The sequence below is a fragment of the Stegodyphus dumicola genome, chromosome 1, assembly GCF_044657685.1.
Source record: "Stegodyphus dumicola isolate Sdum_Otavi_A_Nest chromosome 1, ASM4465768v1".
Taxonomy (NCBI): domain Eukaryota; kingdom Metazoa; phylum Arthropoda; class Arachnida; order Araneae; family Eresidae; genus Stegodyphus; species Stegodyphus dumicola.
The window spans coordinates 201,672,029-201,698,944 of NC_140768.1; the positions used below are offsets into that span (position 1 = coordinate 201,672,029).

General features: G+C 34.3%; 1 protein-coding gene across 2 annotated transcripts in view; it reads right to left on the reverse strand.

Moving 5' to 3' along the window:
- The window catches only part of LOC118183250 (uncharacterized), a 281,528-nt gene that overhangs the window by 24,839 nt on the left and 229,773 nt on the right, over positions 1-26,916 (reverse strand). For both annotated transcript variants that reach the window (XM_085824786.1, XM_035352719.2), the window contains exons 3-4: positions 5,422-5,640; positions 1,948-2,289 (exon numbers count right to left, since the gene is read on the reverse strand). In XM_085824786.1, the coding sequence (XP_085680912.1) occupies positions 1,948-2,289; positions 5,422-5,640 (561 nt within the window). The remainder of the gene's footprint in view (positions 1-1,947; positions 2,290-5,421; positions 5,641-26,916) is intronic.

A 26,916-nucleotide genomic window follows, 5' to 3' on the forward strand; every position in this document is an offset into this window, starting at 1 on the left:
GAATCAACGTAAAATGCCAAAACGAAATAAATAGTCCTTTTGGGCAAATTGCCCCTTTCGACTAAAAAAAAGGGGGGGGGGACAATTCCATATCTTCGGTTCTACTGGGCCGATTGATGAAATTCAAATTGAGTTTTTCATGTCTGGAAAGCGCGACTTAGGATATATATTAGATCTAGATATATCATTGCTCTAACATAGGTATTTTCACACAAAATCGGACTTTTTCCTAAAAACATACCAATTTTTATATTTCGATTCTACGACTCAGATTATGTTTTGATGCTGCAATTTTTGGTGAGAAATTTTTTGAAACATTTAGAATTTTATATTGGATCTTTTTTTTTTCAGTTTGCGCCAAGAATTGTGAATTTCTTAATTTATGGCTTGACGAATTTCTTAATTTATAGCAACCTATTTTCTTTTCCGTTTTATCTTTGTGAACGACCGAAAAAATGGTCATCGTTCAGACTTTCAAACAATTTTGAGAAAGTGCGTAAATCACATTTGGCGTTATTATCGCTTATAAAGAATAAGCCAAATTTTAAAAGGCATCAATATGTAAATTAACGTATATCTTTGGAAATTTTGAATTAAAAATTCTAATGTTTTGCTGTATGCTTAGAAATACATCTACTTTAAGATGATGGTAAAAGATTTATACGATATATCTCAAAATGTTTTTCGGAAAATTTTTCAAAAATATTTTAAAATAAAAATATTAAAAATAAATCATAAAAAATAAGCGAATTATATTTGGATCAAGTCAAAATTTTGAATTCTGGAAAAAGGAATCAAGTAAGTTTATTTAAAAAAGAGATATTAATAAATATGTACCAAACTCAATTAGCATTGAGGAGCTAAAATTTTAAGAGCTAATTTTTTAAAAACTACTTCGATGTTTTACAAAACTTGGCAGTTTGACTTAATTTGAGACGTAAAATCGAAGTATGAAAAAAAAAATGGGCGTATCATTTCAGAAAAAGTCCGATTTTGTGTCAAAATACCTGTATTAGAACAATGCTATAAATAAATCTAATACATATCCTAAGTCTCACTTTCGAGACATGAAAAACGCAAGCTGAATTTCGTCAATCGGCTCAGTAGAACGGGAGATATAGGAACTGTCCTTTTTTGGTTTTTGCAGTGTACCTGAAGGTTTTGCTTCCTTGAGACTGTTTTCCCACTAATGTTTTGAAATAAAATTTTCGTTTTTAGCTGGTTGACGTTTTAGGTGAGACTTCGGCTCCGTGTGTTCACTGTATTTGCAGGACGTTCACCAATCTGTTTCTTCAGTTACGGTAATCAACGGATTTGTTTACTTTAGTTTTTGTTTACTATTTGGATATTTATCTTCTAGCAGATAGAAGTAGCAGTAACAAGCAAAATCATGCAGGACTGATTTGTTAGTGTTGTAGTGCAAAGAAAGTTCAATCGGTGCGATGTCAAATTTAATGCGAAAGTTATTTTAAGAAAACGAAATTTGGATTTCTCTGTAAGAAACAGATTTTTGTCATAATAACTTTATTTCCGAGATTTCTCAATATGCGACCTAGCTGTACATTTTTCTCAAAAGGTTTCTAGGGGTCAATGTTTCTAGGAGATTCAAGTTATCCAAGAAGATAGGAATCCCAGTCAGAGATAGATATTAAATAAGGCATTCTTGAATTGCTTCCAGGAATTTCATTAGCACTTGAGAAAATGTGTATGTCCGAATGAATGTTATTTTGAAAGTGACTAAATATAATCTTTAAAACAGAACAGTGTTACATTATCATATAAAACAGAATATGCTGACGAGCATATGAAACAGAGGAGTCTAAAAAGCACTATATTATTTAAAACAAAACAGCCTTATAAGCATTATCTTTGAAACATTTTGAACCAAACGGCATATATATGTATACATTTAATGTGCTATAACTTAATGCTTTAAATACCAGTTACCTGTAGTAATATCTTTAAGGGAGTTCTTGTTGTTCATACTCTTTCTGGTGGGCTCAAACCTGAAGATATACTCGACTTCCTCTGGCATTCTGATCTTCGAGGTGGAGGAGAGTTCAGAAATTTCCGTTGTGATTTCTCCTGACAAGGATCGTCTGTCGGAGAAGGCGCTTGGCGGCATGGTCTGGAAACTTACAGAATTTCGGAAATGGAAACTTTGCTGCTGTCTAGGTTTCTTAAATGTCGTGGAAGGGGTCTTTGGGATAGCTGTTGTCGTTGCAAGATTAGGTACTGGCGTCTCAGTTTTATGCTTTCTCGGGGCTTGAAGTGAAACGTGGGAAAGACCTAAAGGATTTAACCATGTTATAAAGACAACTGGGTCCTTCAACATAAATAGGCAAGTTAATCGGAATATATTTAGAAATAAGACTTATTATTAATATCTAAAACGTTTTCCTCTGCTGATACAGAAAAATGTTGCCAACTCCAACGCCATGATATCTATAAATAAGAGCATTTTCAGCAAACGGAGTTTTATTTCATAAGACCTATGAAAACAAAATTTTATCAAATCATAAGGTCTATTTTTAGACTAAGTAGATCGGGTACTTTCATTTGTAACCAGTATCTCTAATTTTCAATCTTTATAGCACATCGAGAAATGATTCTCTTTTCAACTGCCAATGAAATTCTTTTCTTACAAATAAAGATCAGAAACATGATAACACTCTTTTTCCAATCGATGATGATTAAGATTATTACTGTACCTTAATATTACGAAAATGTATTTCTGATCAGCGTAATAAAATGTATCATTTTGGAATTCGTTTCATCTTAACTTCTTAATAACATTTTTAACAAGTGTTATTTTACGCAAAAAAAATGTGATGAATAAGATATGTTTCTGTTTGCAGAATTCTGAAAGTTGCTACCTTTGTACTGTATCGTTTGCATGTACAATGAAATTCAAAGGTAATCGTGAAATTTCGAGTAATTTAAAAATTTCAGTTCCTTGTATAAGTACTGCTTTTAACTGCTAAAGCTGCTAATAACCTTCTTCAAACTGTAATCCGCATTTTTGCATATGTTCCTACAAAACCGAAATGCCGAAATAAACATAAGAGCTTTTAGAACTGAAATTAGTTTAGTGTTGAGTTTAAATGCTTTCAGCAGTAAGAAGAATTTAATTAGTTGATATCAGTAAATATTAATCTTTTTAAAAGAAAACAACTACAAAACAAAACAGAGTGACTTTTTTCTTCTTTTTCTCTTTTCAAACTACCTAAGCATTAATTACCATATAAAGGTTTCAGATTATAATTTAAAAATTTTAGACAACAATTGTTTCTTCCTTTCGTCTTTGTTATTTGTTAGTCAAGAAACGAAGTGAAATCACGGTATCTTACTCTTGTTCGTTTCCGATTTTAAGAAGATATCTTTGAGTTGTAGAACTGGATAGGAATCAATATCATTCTGTTAAGCAGATAATTTTTGGCAAATTTAAAAGACCTCATGAAAATCCAATTCATTAACCGTAAAAGTGTTTAAGGATAATTTTTGCAGAACCAAAATCAAAACTAAAATAAATTTGCCAACTACGATTAGCTATTAAAAATTTCTTTATTTCTACTTTTCGAATAGAGGATCAGACTTGTATCTTATTCTTGAAGAAGAGAAGCTTATGTCTGTTCGCACTCGAAATCGATAGAGTTTTATTCAAAATTTTCGACATTTCGAATTTTCGAGGCTGCTTTTTCATTTACAAAACTTTTATATTCGAATGACATGAATTACTTATTTCTACACAGAGTCCTGATCTCTTCCATCTCTCATCTCTGTGAAAGGAAGTCTTTCAGTTTGATTTACAAAGTTAGATAATCTGAAACCATGAATAGAGCTAGGTTTGTAGAAAATTTGAATGTATAACTCATAGGTCCACCCGTGATTCGGTAGCAAACGTTAGGTAGCTTTCCCTGTTTGTAACATTTAAATACATTTAAACAGCGCAGGCAGGAAATCTTTAACCAAGCTTAATTACTGATTTTAGGAAAAGCGGTGATATTTAATCGCTTCCCTTCATCAAACAGTTCGGATATTTTCCAATAGCTTCTTCGTAAATTTTCCAATAGCTTCTTCGTAATAATTCCCTGCATCTTAATCCTAGATGTATGCATTATTCATAACTTTGAAATGCATTGTGATCGAACGAGCAGTTGCAGAATTTAGTTATATTTCTGTCTTACAAAGTTTAATCTCAGTTTACTTTAACCTAAACATTAATTTTCTAGATTGCCGGATGTATATTCGTCCCGTTTTAAACCTTTCACTATTGAAACATGAACTAAATATAGCGATGTAAAACAACTAATGGATTTACTTTAATTTCAACTTGAAGTAGAGAATTAAAATAATTAATTTACGCTAATTTCCGTTGGATGTTCACCATGATTCAAAGTATTTACAAGTTGAAGTTTAAAACCCAATAATCTGTTATTTTATCAGACACAAACTGGTAACAACACTGCCCAAGGCAATCAATACCGGAATACATTTCACCATTTCAGTTACCAGTAATTTAGATTGTCGCTCCAATTTAAAATTTATCATTTGCATATTCTGGTAAAGTAGTGGAATTCAGTAAGTTTAAATTTAAATAGCAAAATAATGTGTTAATTGGATTAAATCTTACAATCTGCTTATTAAATGCCGAATAACCAAAGATTTATTTCAAACTCCCTCTCATACATATCCTGAAAGAAAAGAGAAACCAAAATCTTAAATTTTCTGTTGCTAAATTAATTTGCATAGACGATTGATTATTTCGAGATGAGTAGAGCAGAACTGAAGATACACAAAGATTACACAAAGTGTTTAATATGAACTGAACGCAGGGGAACGGCTATTTGTAATTAATAGCTTCAGAAACGACACGGCTTGAAAATTTTTAAGAAACTGAGTTAAAAATCTGCGTGATTTAAGAATAAAAGTATCCAATTTTTCATGAAGAACATCCATATTTAAAAACTTCATAATTAATCATAATGTTAAAAATTAAAATTGAAAGTATTTTTAACAACACTTGTTATCGTAATTCATAAAAGGCTTTTTAACATTTTTTAATCTTTTAAATGTTTTGAAAGTTAATTTTTCTGTAAGAGATAATCTGTTGTTTTCAGAATGCATATTTTTCTCTTTTGTGTTATTCATTTATGTGCGTTCTGTATTTCCTTTCTCTATATTTAATTGTTTCGTTGAAAAAAGCGCAAAACATTATTTTTTAAACCCTTCCTTTTAATTTTTTCTTTTTTATACCGTGTAATATTACTCTAAATTATACGCAAACCTGTAAGTTAAGTGCTATGCATTTATTAATTTCGTTTAGAAACATGTTTTATGATAAATTCATTACGCTGAACACTGTAATTTCAGTCATTCACTCGAAAGCCTCTTAAATACATACTTTATTAGTATACTTACCCCTATACCTTGGGCGCCTCGAACTATTTCGATCCGGCTTGATGATAGAAGTTGTAGTCGTAGGGATATCAGTTGCAGTGACAGGGGTAATTGGTACAATTCTTAAAAATTCGTGTCTGATCTTTAGGAGTGGGGCCACGCCATCCTTCACTGCAGGTGAATTGGTAAAAGGAACAGTGGTTAGAAGTTCCCGACTCAACGGGGTATATGTGCTTGAACCTACAAGAATAGTATTGATAGAAAAAATGAATGTCACAAAATAATAAACTAAAATATATTTAGTTTTAACATTATTTATATATGAAATGCAATTAATTTTTAACACATAAAAGTCTTTAGCGTGTCTCAAAATTGTTTTCACAGTGATACATGATCCGACTATCATGTACCACTGCGAGATACATAACATCTTTAAGTTAACATGCATATTTCTCAGCAGAAGGCCAGCTTTTAAGATGCTTCCTTGCGGTGTACTACATAAGATCTTATAGAGCCTCGCGAAACGATTGTTGATTTGTATCCCGCAGTTGCTCAATGCTTTGGTGTTTTAGTGATGCTCATAGTGACAACTGTGAATCGAATTAAAAGTGCGATGCGATAATCTTGCGTTGGCCTTGGAGGGCAGAACTTATGCCTGTTTCATGGGAGTGAAGTACTTTACCTAGTTATAAAAGAGCTCCTCGATTGCAAATTCTAGTAATTCAATCAAGTTTGCGAATGTTTGTTAACTCTACCGATGCCATATACCTTCCCCCAGCTTCTGCTACATTAATGAGGAGGTACGACTCGTTGTCTTTTTGTTTGAGCCCATTGGATTGATGTGGTAGATCGTTGCGTTGGTCGGCTCTATTGAGCTCCGACTATTGGGCGTGATTAGTTAGGCCCGTTGAACAGTTGTGGAGCGAAGCGCGTGGATCGATCCGTTAAATTACTTTAGCTGGACTCATTAAAAACCTTCACATATTGTTATGTCTTATGGTAACTAATTAAGGCATCTGTACGCGCAAAGGGTTAATTAATTTTTTCTAGTAATTTAAAGACATTAGGTTATTTGAAGCAATAAGATGAAAAAATGAGCAAACGTCTTCGCCGGGAATTGAACCACGGACCTCTGGAATACCAGCCCAGTGTGCAGAACCACTACACCACGAAGGTACGCTAGGAAAGCGGGAGAAATACCTTATATACTCCCCTTTTTAAAGGGCGACTGGGGATTTTAGGGAACCCAATCGCCAAATCCTGGGTGTGGAGAGTCATCATTCCCAATCCTTTTAGTTCGGGCGTCACTGTAGAGACATTAGGTTATTTGGAAGCAGGCAAGATGAAAAATGAGCAAACGCCTTCGCCGGGAATCGAACCACGCACTTCTGGAATACGTCCAGCGTGCAGAACCACTACACCATGAAGGCACGCTAGGAAAGCGGGAGAAATACCTTATAACACTATATATTAATGTTAAATATGAAACGTTAAATATGAGATGTTAGAAAGAAAAGTGTAGTTTGGTCGTACCATATGGCAACGCACAAGGCTATCTGCCTAAGAGAAGAGATACCTTTGAAGAAATCTTTTAAGGAAAATTTTCTTTATTCACGTTACTTATTACGTAATCATGAAAACGGTCATGTAGCTAGTCTATTTCCTTAGATTTGAACACGGGTGAGATATTTAAAGAGGAAAGAAATAGTCTGGATGACACAAATCTGCTAAAAAAGAGTAGCAGTTTAAAATTATGGACTGGAGGGGAATAGCATTATGCGATAGGACTCTGAAAATCCAATTATTCGACTGAGCATTTTCACGTCCAGCGCGTTGGGTTATCTTTAAAAGTATGTTTATTACGTCATTTTAAAATATGGAGCTTACCATCCATCATTCAGGAACAAATCCTAACGTATTAATACTTTCCAATCAAAAAAGGTCACCAACATGCTCTTTTTAATGAAATTTTTAAGCCAAAGTTTCTATTGCCGTCAGAAAAAGTTTCGACCTAAGCAGGTCGAAATTTAATTTCTTTTCAGGATCGCCATTTCATACCTCAAAGCACAATTTCATATTTAGCGATAGTTGTTCGAAAACGTTTGCTGTTTATTTGCTTATCAGCGAAGATTTATTGATGTTCTTTGCTCAGCATTCTAATCCGTAGTAGCAGATTTTCACAGGAATAAAGCAAACGCTTAAATGCATGAAAAATACTGATCGTAAGCAGACAATGTTTTTAGAAAGAGAAATTTGAGACATCATAATATTAAATGCTGCCAAGGAAGCAGATTTAGCAGGTAGATCGGCAGATTGGTTAGGAGTTTTTAAATTAGACCTAAAATTTTGTAAACGCACTTTTTGTACTCTCACGACCCTGAAATTCTCGCGTCTTGTATGTGGAATGTCAAATTTTCTAAGACTCTGATAACGCAGCCTCTATTATTTAACTGAAAAAAGAATGCAATAGTAAGATAACGTCAAAATTTAAAACTGGGAATTTAATGAATGACTTTCAGTGTTTAACTTCACTCTAGATCTCTATCTGCAAACAGTAAAAATGATATGGCATTGATTGCAATTTTTATTAGAAATCTTTGAATGAAGATTCCAATATTCCAAAAAGTAAACATTCAAATCGATATACTAGTGGCTGCGTTCTTTGTTGGCATCAAGCTTTCATACGAATCTGCAAAATTATTTTATAAATTCGCAGTCAAATGCGTAATACAAAGAAAATTTACTTAAAGTAGCTGACTACATTCGAGAACCAAATTTTGAAAAATAGTACAAATAAATCTGTTATTTGTGTCATTTATCAGAATGTTACTTAAAATAATAGAAATACCTGATACGGTTATTATAAAAATATAATTTTCCTTTTTCCTTGCAGTTTGGGTAAAAAAATATGTTAAAATTCCATGATTACTAGGTATGTCCGCACAAAAATATTGATCAATATTCTTTTCAATTTCATTTATTAAGGCATAAGGAATTAAATGGACTAAACTCTAAGCGAGAAAACAAAATATCTGTTGAGTATACTTGAGTTCATGCACTAGCTATTTTCGAGAAAATTCCCCCTTTTCATTTACAACAGCTTCTGCAAAAATTTTAAATATGTACATGAATTTTACTCTATTTCAGCCATAATATTCTAGAGAATATTTATAGAAAGGCTCATAAATTTACTATAGTAATATTTTTAATTACAGTTTTTTTATAAGAGAAAAGTTTAAAAATCAAGGTCTTTTTTAAAAATAATGTAATGTTAACACAAACAGAGTAAAAAGTGTTGTGTGTGTTGTGTATTTAATTATGGCAAAGCACACTAGGGCTATCTGCCTAAGGGGAGGGATGCCTTCGTGGAGGACTTTCTAAGGGAAACTGGCTCGTATACACGTTACACATGGGGAAAGCCACGAAAACACCCATGCAGCCAGCCCGTTCGCGGAATTCGAACTTCGGACCGAACTACCAGTGTTCAGCGACTTTACCGCTCGGCCGCTGGTGGGCCCTAACAGAGTAAAACGAAAATGTTGGCAGATATGAAACTGAAATTGCGAAACTAATCTTGTTTTCGAGCACTTAATACTCTTAATACGAGTAATATAAATAAAGTTTTAAAATCTACTTTCGAACATCGACAAAGCGTTCAAATGAAAAATTGTTAGTTTAAAGGTATTTAAAATAGACTGTACTAGGTATACAACTTTAAACAACATTACACAGAAAAATATAAGAATTTCGCATATAACTGTATTGAAATCATCTATCTATGTACAAATTTCGTAACAGTATATTTTAATTCCATTTGTTTCAATCATTCTTGCAGACTTTTTATTTGATTTATGTTCATTCTCATTATCGATACTTCTTTAATGAAAAAAAGTTCTCAAAAATTAAACATTTGTTATCAGCCGATAGATGGCATTGTAGAAAAGCCGCCGATAGGGGGCGCACGATATCAATCGAGAATCGGGAAGCGAGAGAATAGGATGGATGTTAAGAATGTTCTGTAATGATATGTATATATGTATATTAAGACACAGTAACACGCCGAATAAATACTAATTCAGAAGTCAACGTTGATTTAATATGTAATATGTTATATGATATGTAATATGTTATATGATTTAATGTGTATGTTTGATGTAAATATAACGCTGATTTTTGCTGTTTGACCTCTGAATATATGTATATATTTATTGTAATAATAAAGCATTTATAAAATGCAAGAGTTATCCCGATTGAATGAAAAGTGAAAGCCCGACTTACCCCTAGCCGTCCTGAGATTGATAACGGAGATTAAACCTAACATTTCAGAAGCGGGATGATTGATGTAAGTACGCATTGAATGACTCGCGTACCAAGAACGTCGAAGAAGGGGTTAAGTTTCGTTTTTAAAGATTTGAATGCATGCGAACTGTAGAATAATTCTAACAGAATTTAGAAGTATAGAATTATATTATTAGGTAATATTATGGATGAGAATACAAAGAAAGCTTTAGATAAAGCAAAAACGAAACGTAAAACTTTAAGAAGGTTAACAACACAAGTAATTAACAGAATATGTGAACTATTGGAACAGGATATTGTAGATACAAAATCATTAGAAGAATGTGATATGAATCTACAAGAAAAAGCAGATCAGATATTTAAGTTAGATCTAGAAATTGAAAATTTAATTCCTGAAGTATCTGATCTGGAAACAGAAGTCGAGAATAATCAGGAATACAGAGAACGTATCATCTACGCGAAATCGAAAGTTAAGAATTATCTTCAGAATTCAGATAGAAATAAGGCATATTTTTCGTTGAAGAATAATTCTTCACTTATTTCGAATAGTGAACCAGACAAACCAAGAATAAATTTGCCGAAACTTCATGTAGAACCGTTTGAGGGTAATTTAGAGAAGTTTCAGGAATTTTGGTCACAGTTTGATAATGCGATTCACAGAAACGAACGCTTATCTAAAGTAGATAAATATAATTATCTTAAAGCTTTCTTGAAAGGACCAGCCTTAATTAGTATTCAAGGACTATTGGTATCGGAAAATAATTATGGTTTAGCAGTTGAATTGCTTAAAGAAAGATACGGGAAAAAAGAAATTATTGTAAGATCTCATATTAACCATTTGTTAAATTTAAGTGCAGTAAAATCAGCTTCGTAATTGAAACAGTTAAGGGAGTTATACGATACGATAGAAATCCAAGTACGGGGTTTACAAACTCTTGGTGTCGAAATGAATTTGTTGTTTCCACTTCTAACCAAACTTATTCCAGATTCCATTGTGCTAGATTTTTATAGACAGCATGAAAAAGACGATTCTTGGAATGTAACAGAATTATAAAAATTTCTTAGAAGAGAAATAGAAACGCGAGAACGAACATTTTTGTTTCGACAAACAAGGGAAAATAATGAATCACTTAAAAGCGTAGACTATAAACTGTCAGTTAATAAATTTTCGGAAAAGGGAAATAGATTTCAGAAGTTTAAAGAGAAGCAGCAAGATTCAATTCCTAACGCAACCGCACTGAGCACATTTCAGAAAATTTGCATTTTTGGCAATAATTCTGAGCACAGTTCCGAAAATTGTGATAAGGAACGCGAACAGAAATTAGGAAGTTTAAAACGGAACTGGAGATGTTTTCTATGCTTCCAAAAATTTCACGTGGTCCGCTTATGTAAATCAAAAGAGCGCTGCACGACATGTAAGCGTAAACATTCTAGCTTGATTTGTGACGCCAAATGCCTCCCGCGTCAGACAGAGAGTCGCGAAGAAATGAAGAATGACAAAATGAAAGATCAAAATAGTGTCGCGATGAATCATGATGGATTATCTGACGTTTCAAAGTATTTGAAGAAAGCAACAATTAACGACAGTGAACCGATCGAATGTTTGATTGATACTGGAAGCGCTGTCAGTCTATTACGATTACCGGAAACAAAAAAATTGTTTGGAATCGGGAGCGTAAATCACGCATCTGCAACGACCTTGGGAAAAGTTCATGTTTCACTTCGAATCGGCGAAATCCAAACAACCGCGAATTTGTTTATCGTAAATGATGAGGTACAGCCGTATGACCTAATTATTGGGAGAGATATTTTGAACGATCAGATGGTATGCTAATAAAATTCCATTCGAGCACTTGATAAACCGAAACGGAGCGTAAACACATTAAATTATATTCTGAGAAACCAATAGAAATAAAAAGTAACACGATACACTTTGTGCATTCTGTAGCCCCAGATATAAATAATGGACTGATTTTATTTCAAAGCAAGCATGGAAGTCCGGATTCAGTAATGGAGGTTACAAATGGTAAGGTAACAGTCCAACTTATGAACATAGGACACAATGACATCAGGTTAAAAGAAAATCAGTGTGCCAGCAGGGTATAACAGAAGATTATATAGATATAACAGAAGATTGGGAATTAAAGGAAGTAGACACTCCCAATATAAACAAAGATGAAGAACAAAACCATGTATTTTCCATTTCTCAAAATGTTCAGCAAATAAAGATAGATGATATAAAATTTGATGAGGCAACTACAGATAGTGAAAGAACTGACATCTTAAAATTAGTAAATGAATTTAAGGATTGCTTTGCTCTTAATTTAAATGAGTTAGGTTGTACGAACGCAATAAAAATGGACATCAAAGAAATTGACGGGAGTAGGCCTGTGTCTTCTCGCCCATACAAAACGAATGCAGCTGAACGTAATGCAATAAAAGAAATTGTTAGGGAATGGAAAGATAATGGGATAGTTTCCGAAACTAGATCGCCTTACGTTAGTCCAGTGTTACTAGTAAAGAAAAAAAAACAGGGGAATACAGACTAGTAATTGATTACCGCAGACTTAATAGTCAGACGATAAAGGATAAGTTCCCTTTGCCTCGAATAGATGATCTTTTAGAATGTTTAGGAGGATGTAAAATTTTCACTACTCTGGATTTAGCCCATGGCTATTTGCAAATACCCTGAAGTGAAGAAGCTAAATTGAAGACGGCGTTCATTACTCCAGATGAAACAGGACAGTTAGAAAGGATGACATTTGGGTTAGTAAATGCTCCTGCTGAGTTTCAGCGCCTAATGTCATATGTCCTAGGCCCCTTGTTGAATACTAAGGTGTTGTGTTATATGGATGATATACTTATTCCTGCAAAATCTTGGGAAGAGATGATTTTCAAATTAAAAAGAAGTATTAGAATGCCTACGAAAAGCAAATTTAACCTTGAAATTATCTAAATGTGAATTTGGGAAAAGAGAAGTAGATTTCGTAGGTTTTATTATAAACAAAGATGGTATTAAACCGGGATCTAGAAAAATAAAAGCCATACCAGAATTTCCAGAACCAAAGAATGTGCACAAAGTGCGAAGAATTTTGGGCCTAACTGGATTTTTCAGACGATTTGTGCCGAAGTATGCGTTAAAGAGCGAACCATTGACCAAATTGACAAAGAAGAATCGAGACTTCGAGTGGAAGCAAGAACAAAAGAAGGCGTTCGAACTATTGAAGAAACAACTGACTGATAAGCCCATATTAGCCCACTATCAACCGCATGCAGATACTGAAGTCCATTGTGATGCAAGTGCAGAAGGTTTGAGTGGAATGCTAATGCAACGTGATGAAGATCGAAAATGGCATCTTGTTTATTGCGTCAGTAAGAAAACAACAGAAGCAGAGAGAAAGTATCATTCCAGCAAATTGGAGTTAATGGCCATCGTATGGACGTTGGACAGGTTAAGACAGTTTTTAATCGGCATTAGATTTACAATTATTACTGACTGTCAAGCTCTAATATATATGAATGCGAAGAAGACTACAAATCCTCAAATAGCCCGTTGGGTGTAGTTTGATTCAAGAATGCGATTTTGAGATAAAGCATAGGTCAGGAAAAAGACTGTCACATATTGATGCTTTGAGCAGAGGTCCTGTATCAGAAACTGATGATACGATGACGAGAATAGCTGAAAATTTTGAAGTTTGCCAGTCCCTAACCGAAGAAGAGCAAATACTAATGATACAACATGCTGACCAAGACCTGAAAAGAATTATCGAAATTTTCAAGAAGAAACAAGAGGAACGAACTGCTGAGGAGAAAAAAGTAATTATGAATTACGTGTTTAAGAAGAATAGACTGTTTTGGAAAACCGTAGTATATGGAAAGGAGAAACTACTCTATGTGATTCCAAAAAGCATAAAGAAGAGTGTAGTGGTGAAATTCCATGATTTATTTGGTCACTTTTCTGTGGATAGAACAGTTAGCAAAATTAAGGAATTATATTGGTTCCCAAGCATGAAACGATACGTACGAAGACATATATCGGCATGTATTGAGTGTCTTATGAATAAAGCGACAGGTGGCAAGCAACAAGGACTGTTACGTCCCATAAAACCTGGTAAAAGACCGTTTGCTATTGCTCACATGGATCACTTGGGTCCTTTCGTAAAGAGTTCGACAGGTAATCAAGAACTATTAGTGATAATTGATAACATGACTAGGTTCGTGAGAATTTTTGCAGTTAAGAATACTAGTGCTAAAAATGTTTTATAGTCTTTGAAGAATTTTGTTAATGATTTTGGACTACCGGAAAGAATAATAAGTGATAGATGATCTTGTTTTACTTCTCACTAATTTAAGCAGTATTGTACAGATAACGGAATACATCATACTTTGAATTCTACCAAACACCCCCAAGCCAATGGTATGGTAGAGCGCGTCAACAGAACAATTTTAGGAACGATAATGACAAGTTTGATGGATAAACAACACAGAGATTGGGATTCAAAAATAAAAGAGACAGAAAGAAATCTTAACAACATGGTAAACAAAACTACGAATAAGACTCCATTTGAAAATGCTACATGGGTATTCTCCCAGATTTAATGATGGAATACTTAGGAAGTTAGTAGATGAAGATTCAGATGCATGGAAAGACCCACGAGAAATCCAAGAGCAAGCGCGAGGAAGAATTGAGGAACAGCAAGTGAAAATGAAAAAGAGATTCGATGGGAAGAGGTGTCGTACACTAATATTCGAGCAAGGAGAAATAGTTGTGATGAGATGTGCTCCTAAGGCTACAGGTCAACCTACCAAAACACAGCCGAAATATCGAGGGCCATTTATAATAACGGAAATATTACCTAGCGATACCTACAGAATAACTCAACTAGAAGCGAAGAATCGAGGTCCTTACTTCACTACCACTGCTCATGTGAGCCAGCTGAAGCCATGGAGGTGCGATCCCAGCTCTGACGATGATGATGACGATGAAGATACTGACCAGTTATCAAGCTTTATTCCTCGACGGAATCCAATCAGATCTGTTCGTATGGACTGATGGAAGTGCTCTCCCCTGTGATTAAGGTGAGATCTTTCCTTTTTTTGTGTGTGTCTGTGCTTATCTACGTATGTTTGCTGATAGAAAACTTTAGAAACTTTGAACTTTTGAACATTAATTGACTTTGAACTTTTGAACATTAGCTAAAAGTTGAACTTTAGTGCATTTTGAATCATTTTAGAACTGAAAAAAATTGAGTTATTTCATATATATCACGTATTTGTAATGATTTACAGGCAATTTTCGATTATTATGCTATTGTATAAAAATATGTGAATTTATGTATGTGAAAATATTTTAGTAAGTTTGTCATCATATCAAATTTTAGTATAATGTGTATTCTTCTTAGTGTATTAGTAATATGTATGTTTAGTATTGTGTATAAGAGTCGAAGTAGAAAATTGTATTAGTTATAAAATTGATTTGTACTCTGAACAATCGGGACGATTGTCAGGTCAGAATGACCGAACGTTATCAGCCGATAGATGGCATTGTAGAAAAGCCGCCGATAGGGGGCGCACGATATCAATCGAGAATCGGGAAGCGAGAGAACAGGACTGATGTTAAGAATGTTCTGTAATGATATGTATATATGTATATATTTATTGTAATAATAAAGCATTTATGAAATGCAAGAGTTATCCCGATTGAATGAAAAGTGAAAGCCCGACTTACCCCTAGCCATCCTGAAATTGATAACGGAGATTAAAGCTAACACATTTTTGGTGTATGATGTAGTTCCTTCCGATTTTGGAATTCATTTGGGAATTTCAGGCTAAACACTCCGATCGTGTGCCCTTAACACAATCATTCTTGACATATCGTGTTTCCTGATAATGGTCGCATTATCCGTCTAGCTACTGAGAGGTCTCAGATAGATGTTCGGCGAAAGCAGGCAGGATTTCCTACTTCAGTAAAATACTAAAATTTACATTAAATCGCACTTTATTCGCACGTGGTAGTTGTTTACTGTAAGTAGAGAAGTTTTATTTGCTCTAAAGCGTTGGGTATTTCGGTTTACAGTTCAGTTTTTAGAAAATAATTAGATCTTGTTAGACGTGAATTCTTTGTTTTTACCGTTGCAATGTCGAAGCGTCGAAAATGTTTAACAGAGCATGAAATAGCAGAAATGATGCAAAATATTTCAGATATTGATTCTGAAATTCTGATATTGATTCTGAAAGATTAACTGAAAGACATTTTCCAAAACTTTGTTCAGAAGAGACTGATAAGAAAATGAGACGACGATGCTTCGTTTGTTCACATTCCCAGAAAAATCCTCCAAAACGGCAAATGAGTTATTACGAGTGCAAGGAATGTAACGTAGGACTGTGTGTAGATCCCTGTTTTCAAATTTTTTATACGAAAAGAGAATTTTAAGTAATATATTTAGTTTTCAGATGTATAATGTTAAAATTCATAAAATGGTGAGTGATTAAAATAAAATGTGTAAAATATGCATTTAAACAAGAAATAAGGTAATTAAAGTATATATATATAAATATTTATAAAGCATAAGCCGTTTAAATACTCTATAGAGCATTATTAAACAATGCGTTGATACTTCGGAAATTTCATGGATTTAGGCTTAGTCGCAGAAAAGTCCCCGGCCCTGGAGAGACGCTCGCGTAAGACACTGCCGGCCTTAGCGATAAGCCCGCGTTTTCGTTACCCGGCTCGAAGGATTTAACTAAGTTCCTCGATACATCGGACCTCGATTTTAAATTATCTACCAATTCTGGGATGGATGTTTCCACTAAAGACAAGTGCCAGCAAATCCATTATCCTCCATTTCAGCACGACCACCGCTGTCTTCCGTTTCGTAGAAAATGTCATATTCAGATCTATGACTAACATTGCTCGGCAAAAATGATAATTTTGGATTTAAAACTAACAAAGGGTAGAGTCCTTTTTTTGTTCGGTTTACTTTATTACATCCCATAAAAGAAGAATTACATTTTAGTCATAAAAGTGGCAACACAACTGAGTGGGAAGGTATATTGTGGCTGCTTGAGAATGGTTACTAAAAACGGCAACTACAACCCATCAGAGTAAAATTCCTTACGCTATTGCCAAATCGTCAAAGTAAGTGCACTGAAAAAAAGGGAGGGGGACAGTTCTATATCTCTCCTTCTACTGGGCCTATTGGCGAAATTCAAACTGCGTTTTTCATGTCTCGAAAGCGCTACTTAGGATATGTGTTAAATTTATATATAGCATTGCTCTAATATAGGTATTTCGACTCAAAATCGGACTTTTTCTGAAATGACATGTCAATCTTTTTCCATGTTTCGATTCTACGATTCAGATTATGCCAAACTGCTATGTTTTGCAAAAATCGCATGAGTAGTTTTTAAAATATTAGCTCTCATACTTTTAGCTCCCTAATGTTAATTCAATTTCATACATATTTATCAATATATCATTTTTTATCAAACGTACATAATTCATTCTTCTAGAATTCGAAATTTAGGATTAATCCAAATATAATTCGCACATTTTATTTATTATTAAAATTTGTATTTTAAAGTATTTTTTATAAATTTTCGAAATCCATTTTGTATTATAACCTACAAAATTTTTAAAATCATCTTAAATTAGATGTATTTCTAGGCCCACTTGCAAAAAAATTAGAGTTTGTAAGGGGGTCGTTTTAGATAGGGTCATAGAAGAGTCCGGTATAGTGTAACAAATATTTACTAACAGGTTTAAGTTACACACGGACATTACATTTAACTTTAAGAAAAATCACAGAGCAACAGTCTGGCACAACCTATCAAGTGGGAGCCTTGGCTTTTACTGAAGTACTTCTCTTGCTACTCACCAGAGGGCAGCCTTGTTGTCACAATTAGTCCAACAGTTTATGTTAACCCATTAACCGCCAAAACTACAAGGAATGTTTCTTTTCTCATGAAAATAATAACAAATATTAAATTAAGCATTTATAACGCATTTATAACATAAATTTACATTGAAAAAAAATGCTCTTACCTGTGGAAAAAGCGAGTGTTGCGTTCGCGCAACGTCAGCGGAATAAGACTACGGATGTTTACTGAGTAGGATTGAACTCGTGTGATGTTTCTTTTGAGTGGAACGCAGGATTACCTTTTAGCTGTGTAACGTTTTATAAATCTACAAATCACTTTACTTATAATTAATTTAATATTAAAATATACATTGTATTTCTTTTACAAATACAGAGTATTTCAATTGAAAGATTCAAACATGAAAAGCTTGATTACAATCATGATGTAAAGCTACATTATATACTTTACATCTATAAACAGTCTGGCTATGGTACACTTACAACACTTTTGTTATCAACGGACTTTACAATAAAATGTCTACCATCTCCATGCAATGGTTTTTGAATGCTGAATTTACTAGGTCTTCCTGTTGCTGATCTATTTCTGGCCAATTCTACCCTCTCAATAGGAGTTTGCAAAAGGAATAATGCATTCTCGCGTCTGAAATGTAAAAGAGACTTTATATTTCCAGTAGTAAAACGTGGTGATATTTTAGTAAGTTTAGATACGGTCTCACCTCAAATAATTTATCAGTATTGTCAATTTGACTATTGTCAAATGCAAATTCTGCTTCATATTCCTGTACTGCAAACGCGATATGAATTCTCGTACAACAAGAACAGAAATGTCCTTATAAAAAGACCAATAAATTTTTTCTTGAGGTAAATAATGATATCTTGTAAGCAATAACATTCCAATAAATCTTCTCATATAGGTTTCAGATGCAATAAATACAGGGCTGCTTGCTTTTTTTTTTCTTTTGGCTGAGCGTATATATTTGTCTGTTCAACGAGAAGAGAGTAAATGTCTAAACCAAAAAGAAAATCGAAAATTTGTGCACTAGTTTTACCTTGTGTTTTGTATTTTATAATTTCTCTTCTATCTCTTTCTTCATGTTCTTCCTGAGACATAACTAACCGTTCTTTTTTTATCCACTTCAAGATTTCAGTCTTCTGCCTTTTAAACTTTTTATTATGACTATAACTACTTTTAGAAGGCTGAAACTTGCTTCTTACGTGAATTTCAACTTCCCCAGCAGTATCATTTGGTAAAATATCATTATCATTATTTAAAACATTGCCATTCCTTTCTTCGTCACTAGCCTGTGCAATTTCTGGTTGAACAACAAAATATTAGTTTCATTCTGGTCATTAACATTATCATCATCTGTTTCTTCATCAAAAAATCCTTGAAGGGCTTTTTCTAATGTAAGATACCTCGTTCTAGGCATTTTTAAACAACCAGAACATCGAAAGGAATGAGTGAAAAAGGAGATTGACTAACCGTTTCCTGCTGACGTTGCGTCAACACAACACCTGTTTTACCTTCATTCCCAACACAAATACAAACATCTGACTGTTGTAATGTTCTGATAAACGGTGACCTTGACTACAAATAGATCACTCATAAAGACGGAGATTCATTCGTTAAATATTTTCAGCAAAAATACCCAGTTGAAAGTTTTGCTTAAATTTTGCTTAAAGTATGAGATTAATTATTATAAACAAAATGATTGTTGAAGGCAAATATTTTTTTACAGAAATAATCTTCATAATATTCCCTACACAAAAGCATCTGCTGGTATAAAATATCTTAGGTAGTTATATTTATATGTGCATTTATTTTGACCGTTGCGTCAACGCAACACCAGCGGCTAATGGGTAAAGGATTGGTTACAAACTTCCCCTCTGGTTCCGTCAACGTCCAGGCAAGGAGACAGAACTGAAGGATTTGGGAGCTCTTGTAACATCGTCTCTAGTCTTAGTTTTTTTTTTTTTTTTTTTTGTTTGTTTCCTGGGAAATGGGACCTCTCTTTAAATCACTTTCGGAACCACAAGTTCTTGATTATTTCGGGAATGCAAAGTAATTTTTGGCGGTCTACCTCTCTTCCGGAGCGGAAGAATGGGAGAAGTGGACGAGTCTTTGAAAGGTGTTAGTGCAGACGTATGGTACGTTCCTAAGGGTTCTGATGGTTTATGAAGGCTTGAAATGACATAGGATGTAGGTGATTTCTGTGTCATTACCAAGTATGGACTGTCACGCTTTGGTATGAAATTTGAAGTCTTTTTGTTTTTCGCATTGCTAACGGGATGTAAATTGACCCATACCTTATCACCTGGTGAATAAAACACTTGTCGCCTTCCTTTATCATATTGCTTTTTACGTTGATCTTGCTTTATTTCGATACGCTCTTGTATGTCATTTGTAATAGTTGCGAATCGTTTAAGATAAGGGGTGATTTCAGGGACAAAGTTATCATTTTCAATCATAGCTTTGAAATCGTGAACAACGTCGTCGACAGTCCTCAGCTCTTTTCCAAACATTAGGAATGCTGGTGTATAGCCTGTAGTGTTATAGACGGCCGTATTCATAGCAAAGCGAATAACTGGGAGTTTCGAATGCCAGTTGTCATGTGCATCTCCTACTAAGATTGCAAAACGAGGTTTTAAGTCTCTATTTTTCCGTTCCACAGGATTTGACTGAGGAAAGTAAACAGGTATCAAATTTCGATTGTTATTTAATGTGCAGCAAACTTGTTGCATGACTGCACTGATAAACTGGGTGCCGTTATCACTGATGATTCTTCGTGGTATACCATACCGCATGAATACGTCTTCGATGAGGGTTATATCACAGTCGCGTGCTGTAGCTTGAGCAAGAGGAAATAATTCAATCCATCGCGTAGCACAGTCTTCGACAATGAAGATCCATTGTTTTCCAGTGTCAGTTTTTGGCAGTGGCCCAAACAAATGAATAGATATTATCTCAAAACGCTGAGAATAGACAGGAGTTCTTAGCAGTCCAGCTGGCTTTTGGTTGGTAGCCTTGTAGCGGTTGCATTCAGGACAGCTTTTCACATAGTCGATTACTATGTACTTTTTCATACCAGTCGATTGATATGTACTTTTTCATACCAGTCCAATAATAGCGTCTGGCAATTCTTTGGTATACTCCTTCTTCTCCATAATGGCCAGCCATTGGGTCATCATGATGCTTTCGCATGATTGATTCACGCTCGGCAGTTGGAATTACTAATTGAGCCTCTTCTGAATCAGAGTCAGGGACATATCGGTAGAGAACACCTTGATTCATTAAGAACCCCCGTTCAGTCCAGTTGGCACATTCTTCAGTTTTCTGACTGGATTCGAAACTTTGTATAATCTTTTTTAAGTTTTCATCTTTAAGTTGAGATTCCCGCATGTCTTTTGGACTTCTCGTGGGCATGTCCACTACAGATATATTTGAAATCTCGCAAAATGAAACTTCATGTTCAGAGCTTGGACGGGACAGCATGTCAGCGATGACGTTTGCCTTTCCAGGAAAGTATTGCACTTTCAGGTTGAAAGACTGAATTTCAAGCGCTCATCTAGCAAGTCTTCCGGTCGGAGACTTAAGGTTCAAAAGCCATTTTAAAGGTTGATGATCGGATGCTATCGTTACTTCCGATCCTCCGACATAACCAGGGAATTTTTTCAGGGCCCAGACTACAGCAAGGGCTTCTCGTTCAGTCGTCGAATAGTTTCGCTCAGCCGGAGAAAGCAGTCGGCTGGCATATTCGTTAGGGTGCTCTTTAGACCCTTCCCCTTGAAGTAAAACGGCTCCAAGAGCATAATTGCTTGCATCTGTTCGAAGAATATACGGTTGAGTTCCATTTGCTTGCTTGAACACAGGAGGTGTTATGAGGCAGTTTTTTAGAGTTTCAAATGCTTTTTGTTGGTTGAAATCCCATTCCCATTGGACTTTCTTCTTCGTCAAATCATTAAGAGGTCGTGATATTTCCTCTAAGTTTTGTATATATCGTCTAAACCAAGAACACATTTGAATGAAGGATTGGAGTTCCTTGATGTTTTTGGGAGGTGGAATTCTCTGGATAGAGGAAACTTTTTCTGGATCAACTTCGATTCCTTTTCGTGTGATCCAAAATCTCAAATATTTCACACGAGAAGAAGCGAAGTGACACTTCTCTCTGTTTTCGTGCAGTTTGAAGACCAAAAGCCTTTCGAAAACAGCTTTGAGATCGGAAAGGTGTTTCTCGAATGATTCTGACAGTATGATTATGTCGTACATATAGGTGAGGGTTAGGATGTTCTCAAGTCCATTGCGAAAACGGTCTATCAATCTTTGGAATGTTGCTGGGGAATTCCGAAGACCAAAGGGCATTCGTAAGAAACGATATGTTCCGAAGGGACACACAAATTCTGTCTTGTCTTAATCATCAGTATGAACCTTCGCTTGGTGATAACCTGCACGAAGATCAAGGGTTGACATGAAAGGAGTAGGTTTTGCCTCATGTAACAGGTCGTCCATTCTCGGAAGTGGGTAGGAATCTGGAACTGTAATCGCGTTCAATATACGGTAATCTATGCAGAGGCGTACTGTTCCATTAGGTTTCGGTATTAAAACAACTGGAGATGCATAAGGGGATTCGCTTTCTTCAATTATTCCTTCGGATAAGAGCTTGTCAATTTCTTTCTTAAGATTTCTTTCTTAGCAGGGTTCATTCTGTATAGTGGTACAACTACTGGGGGATGGTTTCCAGTTTTAATTCGATGTTCTATGAAAGGTGTTGCTTCTCCGCCTAGTTGGAAGATAGTTGAATATTGACTCAATAGTTCATTTAATTGTGATCTTTGATGAGGCGATGGATGTTGTCCTTCACATTCTTTTAACAGTACAGTGTCAACTTCCGACGAACATTCGGTTCGATCATTGGGTTTAGAATCATCATCAGTAAACTTAAACTTTTGTTGCGGATTATCGTGGTAAAACCACCAATGATTTTGTACATCTAAAACAATTCCAGCAATCCACAAAATGTTCTCTATACTCAGAAGGGGATCGGATTTTAATTTGGTCTGATATCATCAAATCCTTAAATTCTCAAAAGTATTGACTTTTAATTCGCCAATCCAGCCATCAAAGAAATTTCTCAAATCGAAGTAAAATTCTCGCTAAGTACTATTAGGACTTTTGCGATGTTGCGAAAATAACTGTCGAAACTTTTCAGCACTCAATTTAAAACGCTTTAAGAGAATTTGTTTAATATTGTCATAATCTTGTGCATCACCAGCAGATTCCTTTGCAATCAGTTTTGCAACGTCATTAGGTAACAAACTTAAGAGATACACTACCCATTTCCCTTGAGGTATATTCAAAACTGTTAGTTGCCTTTAAAATAAAGTGAGAAAAAGGCTCATGTCATCACTTTTTGGATTAAAGTGAGGAATTAAAGTTTGTAATTGTAACTTAGGGATATCCGTATCAGTGAGTTTCAAAGCAGGTACGGAATCCTGACTAGCACCTGAACTAGCTACTTGTATTTTCAATTTCTCAAGCTCGTGCTTGCGTTCTTCTATCTCTTTCCTTTCGTTATATTCGCGTTCCTCACGCTGTTTTCTTTCATTATATTCGCGTTCCTCACGCTGTTTTCTTTCGTTAAATTCACGTTCTTCTACTTCTTTTCGTTCCGCAATAATGCTAAAAAATAGACCTTTAGTGAACTCTTCATTATATCCCTTACTCGTTAAAATGACATCCTTAATATCAACTATTGTCATTTGTTCCGTAACATTCACACCAAGTTCGTTTGCTAGAACACACATATCTTGTTTACGTAGTTTAGCAAAAAACGACGTGATGACGTGTTTTACTTAAAATAAATAAATAAATTCTTCGATGAAAAAAAAAACACTTTATTGTGGCACTAACTAGAAAGTTGTAATAAGGTCACCTTACCCAGAAACGATTTGTAGTCATTTTACTATAGAATAGCACTATACTAAAGTTAGTTGTATCAAAAGTAACACAGTTTCAAAATAATATATAAAAAACACTCTCTTACTTAAAAGAAAACATTTTACAGGGCTTAGAAATAGCACAGTTTAAATAACATCAATAAAATCTTTTTTCGTTAATTATTTCTATTCTCAAAGAACAAAATAAAATATTCATTGATAGCAATATACTTATGAAACTAAAAGAATTGCGCACATCTGAAACGTATATCAATCAGTATAAAAAAATAACATTTTACCAGAAAGAATCTTACGCTTCGTTAAATCATCAAATATAAACAATTTTCAGCAATGTAAGCGGAAAGGGAAGAAAAAAATATCAATAAATAAAACCGTTATGGAGCCAACAGGGTAATAAACATGTCATTGAGTCACTGGTTCGTCAAGTTAAGCTCAAATCGAAACTACGTTTATAAGATTTAATACATTCAGCATTAACAGAATACAGAATTTTACTCTTAAAATGCTTCGCTTTGAATATATTATTACCTTTTTATGTTTTACCACATTTACCATTTCGAAACAAAACTGAATATTATGATTATGCAGTTCTAGAGCCCTCATGTGTAAACAAAATGAAAGAATTTCTTAATCACTTCAAAATGATACAATATTCATGAAAGATACACATATATATGTAGTATCTGGAAGTGCGACACAACCACCAGAGGGCCTCACCGATGCGCCAGCAGCGAGGTGAAAGAGGAGTATGACAGAGACTCTTCTGCTATCCCACGCGAAGGTGGTGAGATGTCTGTCTGCACGTGAAGGTGTAGAATAAGGAACTGTAGTTTTCCACGCGAAGGTGGTAAATTGAACTGTTTAATACATCAGCAAGTGCGAGTAGGCACTAATCGTTTATGTGATAAGACTGGTAAAACTATACAGAATCCTGTTTGTATCAAACGGCACTTGTATTTAATCTAATTTGTACCTTTTCTGATTATCTTTATTAAATGTTCTGTTGTGTGGAAAACAACGTCGGAATTGTTATTTAGCATCTTCAACTCCCCCACTACATATACTTTAAGAACACAGTTATATTATATAGTTTATATTTAAGTATTTTTACGTTTTTATATTTAAGTATTTTCACGTTTTCAACATTAAGGATTAAAACATTATAGAACCTTAGTGTTTAAATGCAAAACAAACCATATCATTAACGACAACTATTTGTTGCTGATAGGCCATCGGAGTGGCACACACACACACACAAAAAAAAAAAAACCTCATACCTGACGGGAGAGGTATTTCCTTTCCTAAAGTTGTAGGAGTTAGATGCAGCGGGTGTGGCTGCAAATACTGTTTCTGAAAAATAAAATGAGCAAAAGCCAAGGAAAATTCTTAAAGTTGGGCATTAACGTTGGGCGTCACTTTGTAAAGGGGTCGTTTTAGATAGGGTCATAGAAGAGTCCGGTATAGTGTAACAAATATTTATTAACAGGTTTAAGTTACACACGGACATTACATTTAGCTTTAAGAAAGTTTGGTCAGAGGGCAGCCTTGTTGTCACAGGTAGTCCAACAGTTTATGTTAAAGGATTGGTTACAAGTTTTTTATTCAAAATTTCCTAAGATATACATGAATTTACATATTGGAGCGTTTTGAAATTTGGCATCTTTTTATTTATTTATTTATTTATTTATTTATTTATTTTGATAATAACGCCAAATGATAATACGTACTTTGTTAAAATTATTTGAAGGTATAAAGGATGACTTTTTTCCCCGCTCGTTTGCAATGAAAAAAGAATAGGATAATGGGTTGCTATAAACTAAGTAGTTCGCCAGGTAAATTATACTTGGCGAAAATTGAAATAAATACTACAAAATAAAATTTTCGAATTTCTTCTTAAATTTCGCACCATATTTTATAAAATTTAATATTTAGGCATAATTTGAGTCGTAGAATCGAAATATGAAGAAAAAATTGGCATGTCATTTCACAAAAAGTCTGATTTTGTGTCAGAATATCTGTGTTAGAGTGAAGCTATATATAAATCTAATATCATCCTAAGTCGCGCTCTGGAGACACGAAAAACGCAATTTAAATTTCGTCAATCTGTCCAGTAGAACGGGAGATGTAGAACTGTCCCTTTTTTTACGCTGTATACAAGTTTCAAAGGCACGAGAACTGAGTAAGAAAAACTATTGGATCTGAAAGTGCCCTTTCATTCTACAACGCCACTGTCCTTATTTATCGAATGGGAAGCTAAAGATGAATTAGAACTTAGTCAACTACAGCTTCTCTTGATAGATTTAAGTTTAGTCAGCTCCTCTTGATAGATTTAAGTTTAAACGACAAAGTATTCGCCCTTTCAGCGATGTATAGTGAGCTGGATTTACAGGATAATTTTATTTGACTTGTTCATGGACCTGAATGTCAATTCGGGTCATACATAAGGCTCAAATTTCAATTTTCTAAATCTTATTGCTTGACATATACACGGTCAGGCTTATATTCTAAATTCTGTGACCTTTGAATGAACATCCTTTGTGAAGGAGCTGGGACGCAACCACCTCGAGTAATTTTAACCTACTGTTGAGATAAAATATTTGCTGAATATTATCAAAATATGATGAAGGAAAATTATAGAAAAGCAGATCCTGCTGCTTCCAATAAAAAGGCCTGGGAGATTAAAAATAGGTCTATAATTCACTTGAATAAGACATAAAACGATTAGATGACGCATTGCTTTGACATGCACCACCATGGTTATAAACGATTATTTTAAGAAGATAATATTTTTTTCTATAATTAGCATTAAATATTAATATAATCCTTATTTTTAGTCATCTTCTGTAAGCCAAATTCTCTCCTTTTTTTTCCATGCATTATCTTACAACTGCTAAGATTCATCCCAATATTAGGCTGTAATCCGTAGTTTCTAAATGCAAGTTGTTATTTAATGTAGTTAAACCTTATTTTTAAAAGAAATTCATAAAACTATATAGAACGTTTTTGAAGTATTGATAAGTTTTTAACAGTAAGAAAATCACCATACTTATTTGATACTTAATGCGTGAGAAGCCTACTTCCAGTGTGAGCTACAGTATGCCAATTTCAGAATGCCATAATGCGCTGGCTGTTATAAGACTGAAAGAGACTTCTCTTGTTTTTTTTTTTTTTTTTTTTTGTCGTTCAGAAACTTTTCAATTAATTCAGCAGTAACTAAAATGTGCATCCGAAATTTATTATTAATATTTATATCTGAACAAATTAATTATTTAGGCTGGATTTTAATGTCGGAAATATAGCTTCTCTTTTTGTATGGCTATCGAGCTGCCACTCTGTTCTTCCTGGCAATGCAATATATTGATATATAAAACAAAGCACGATT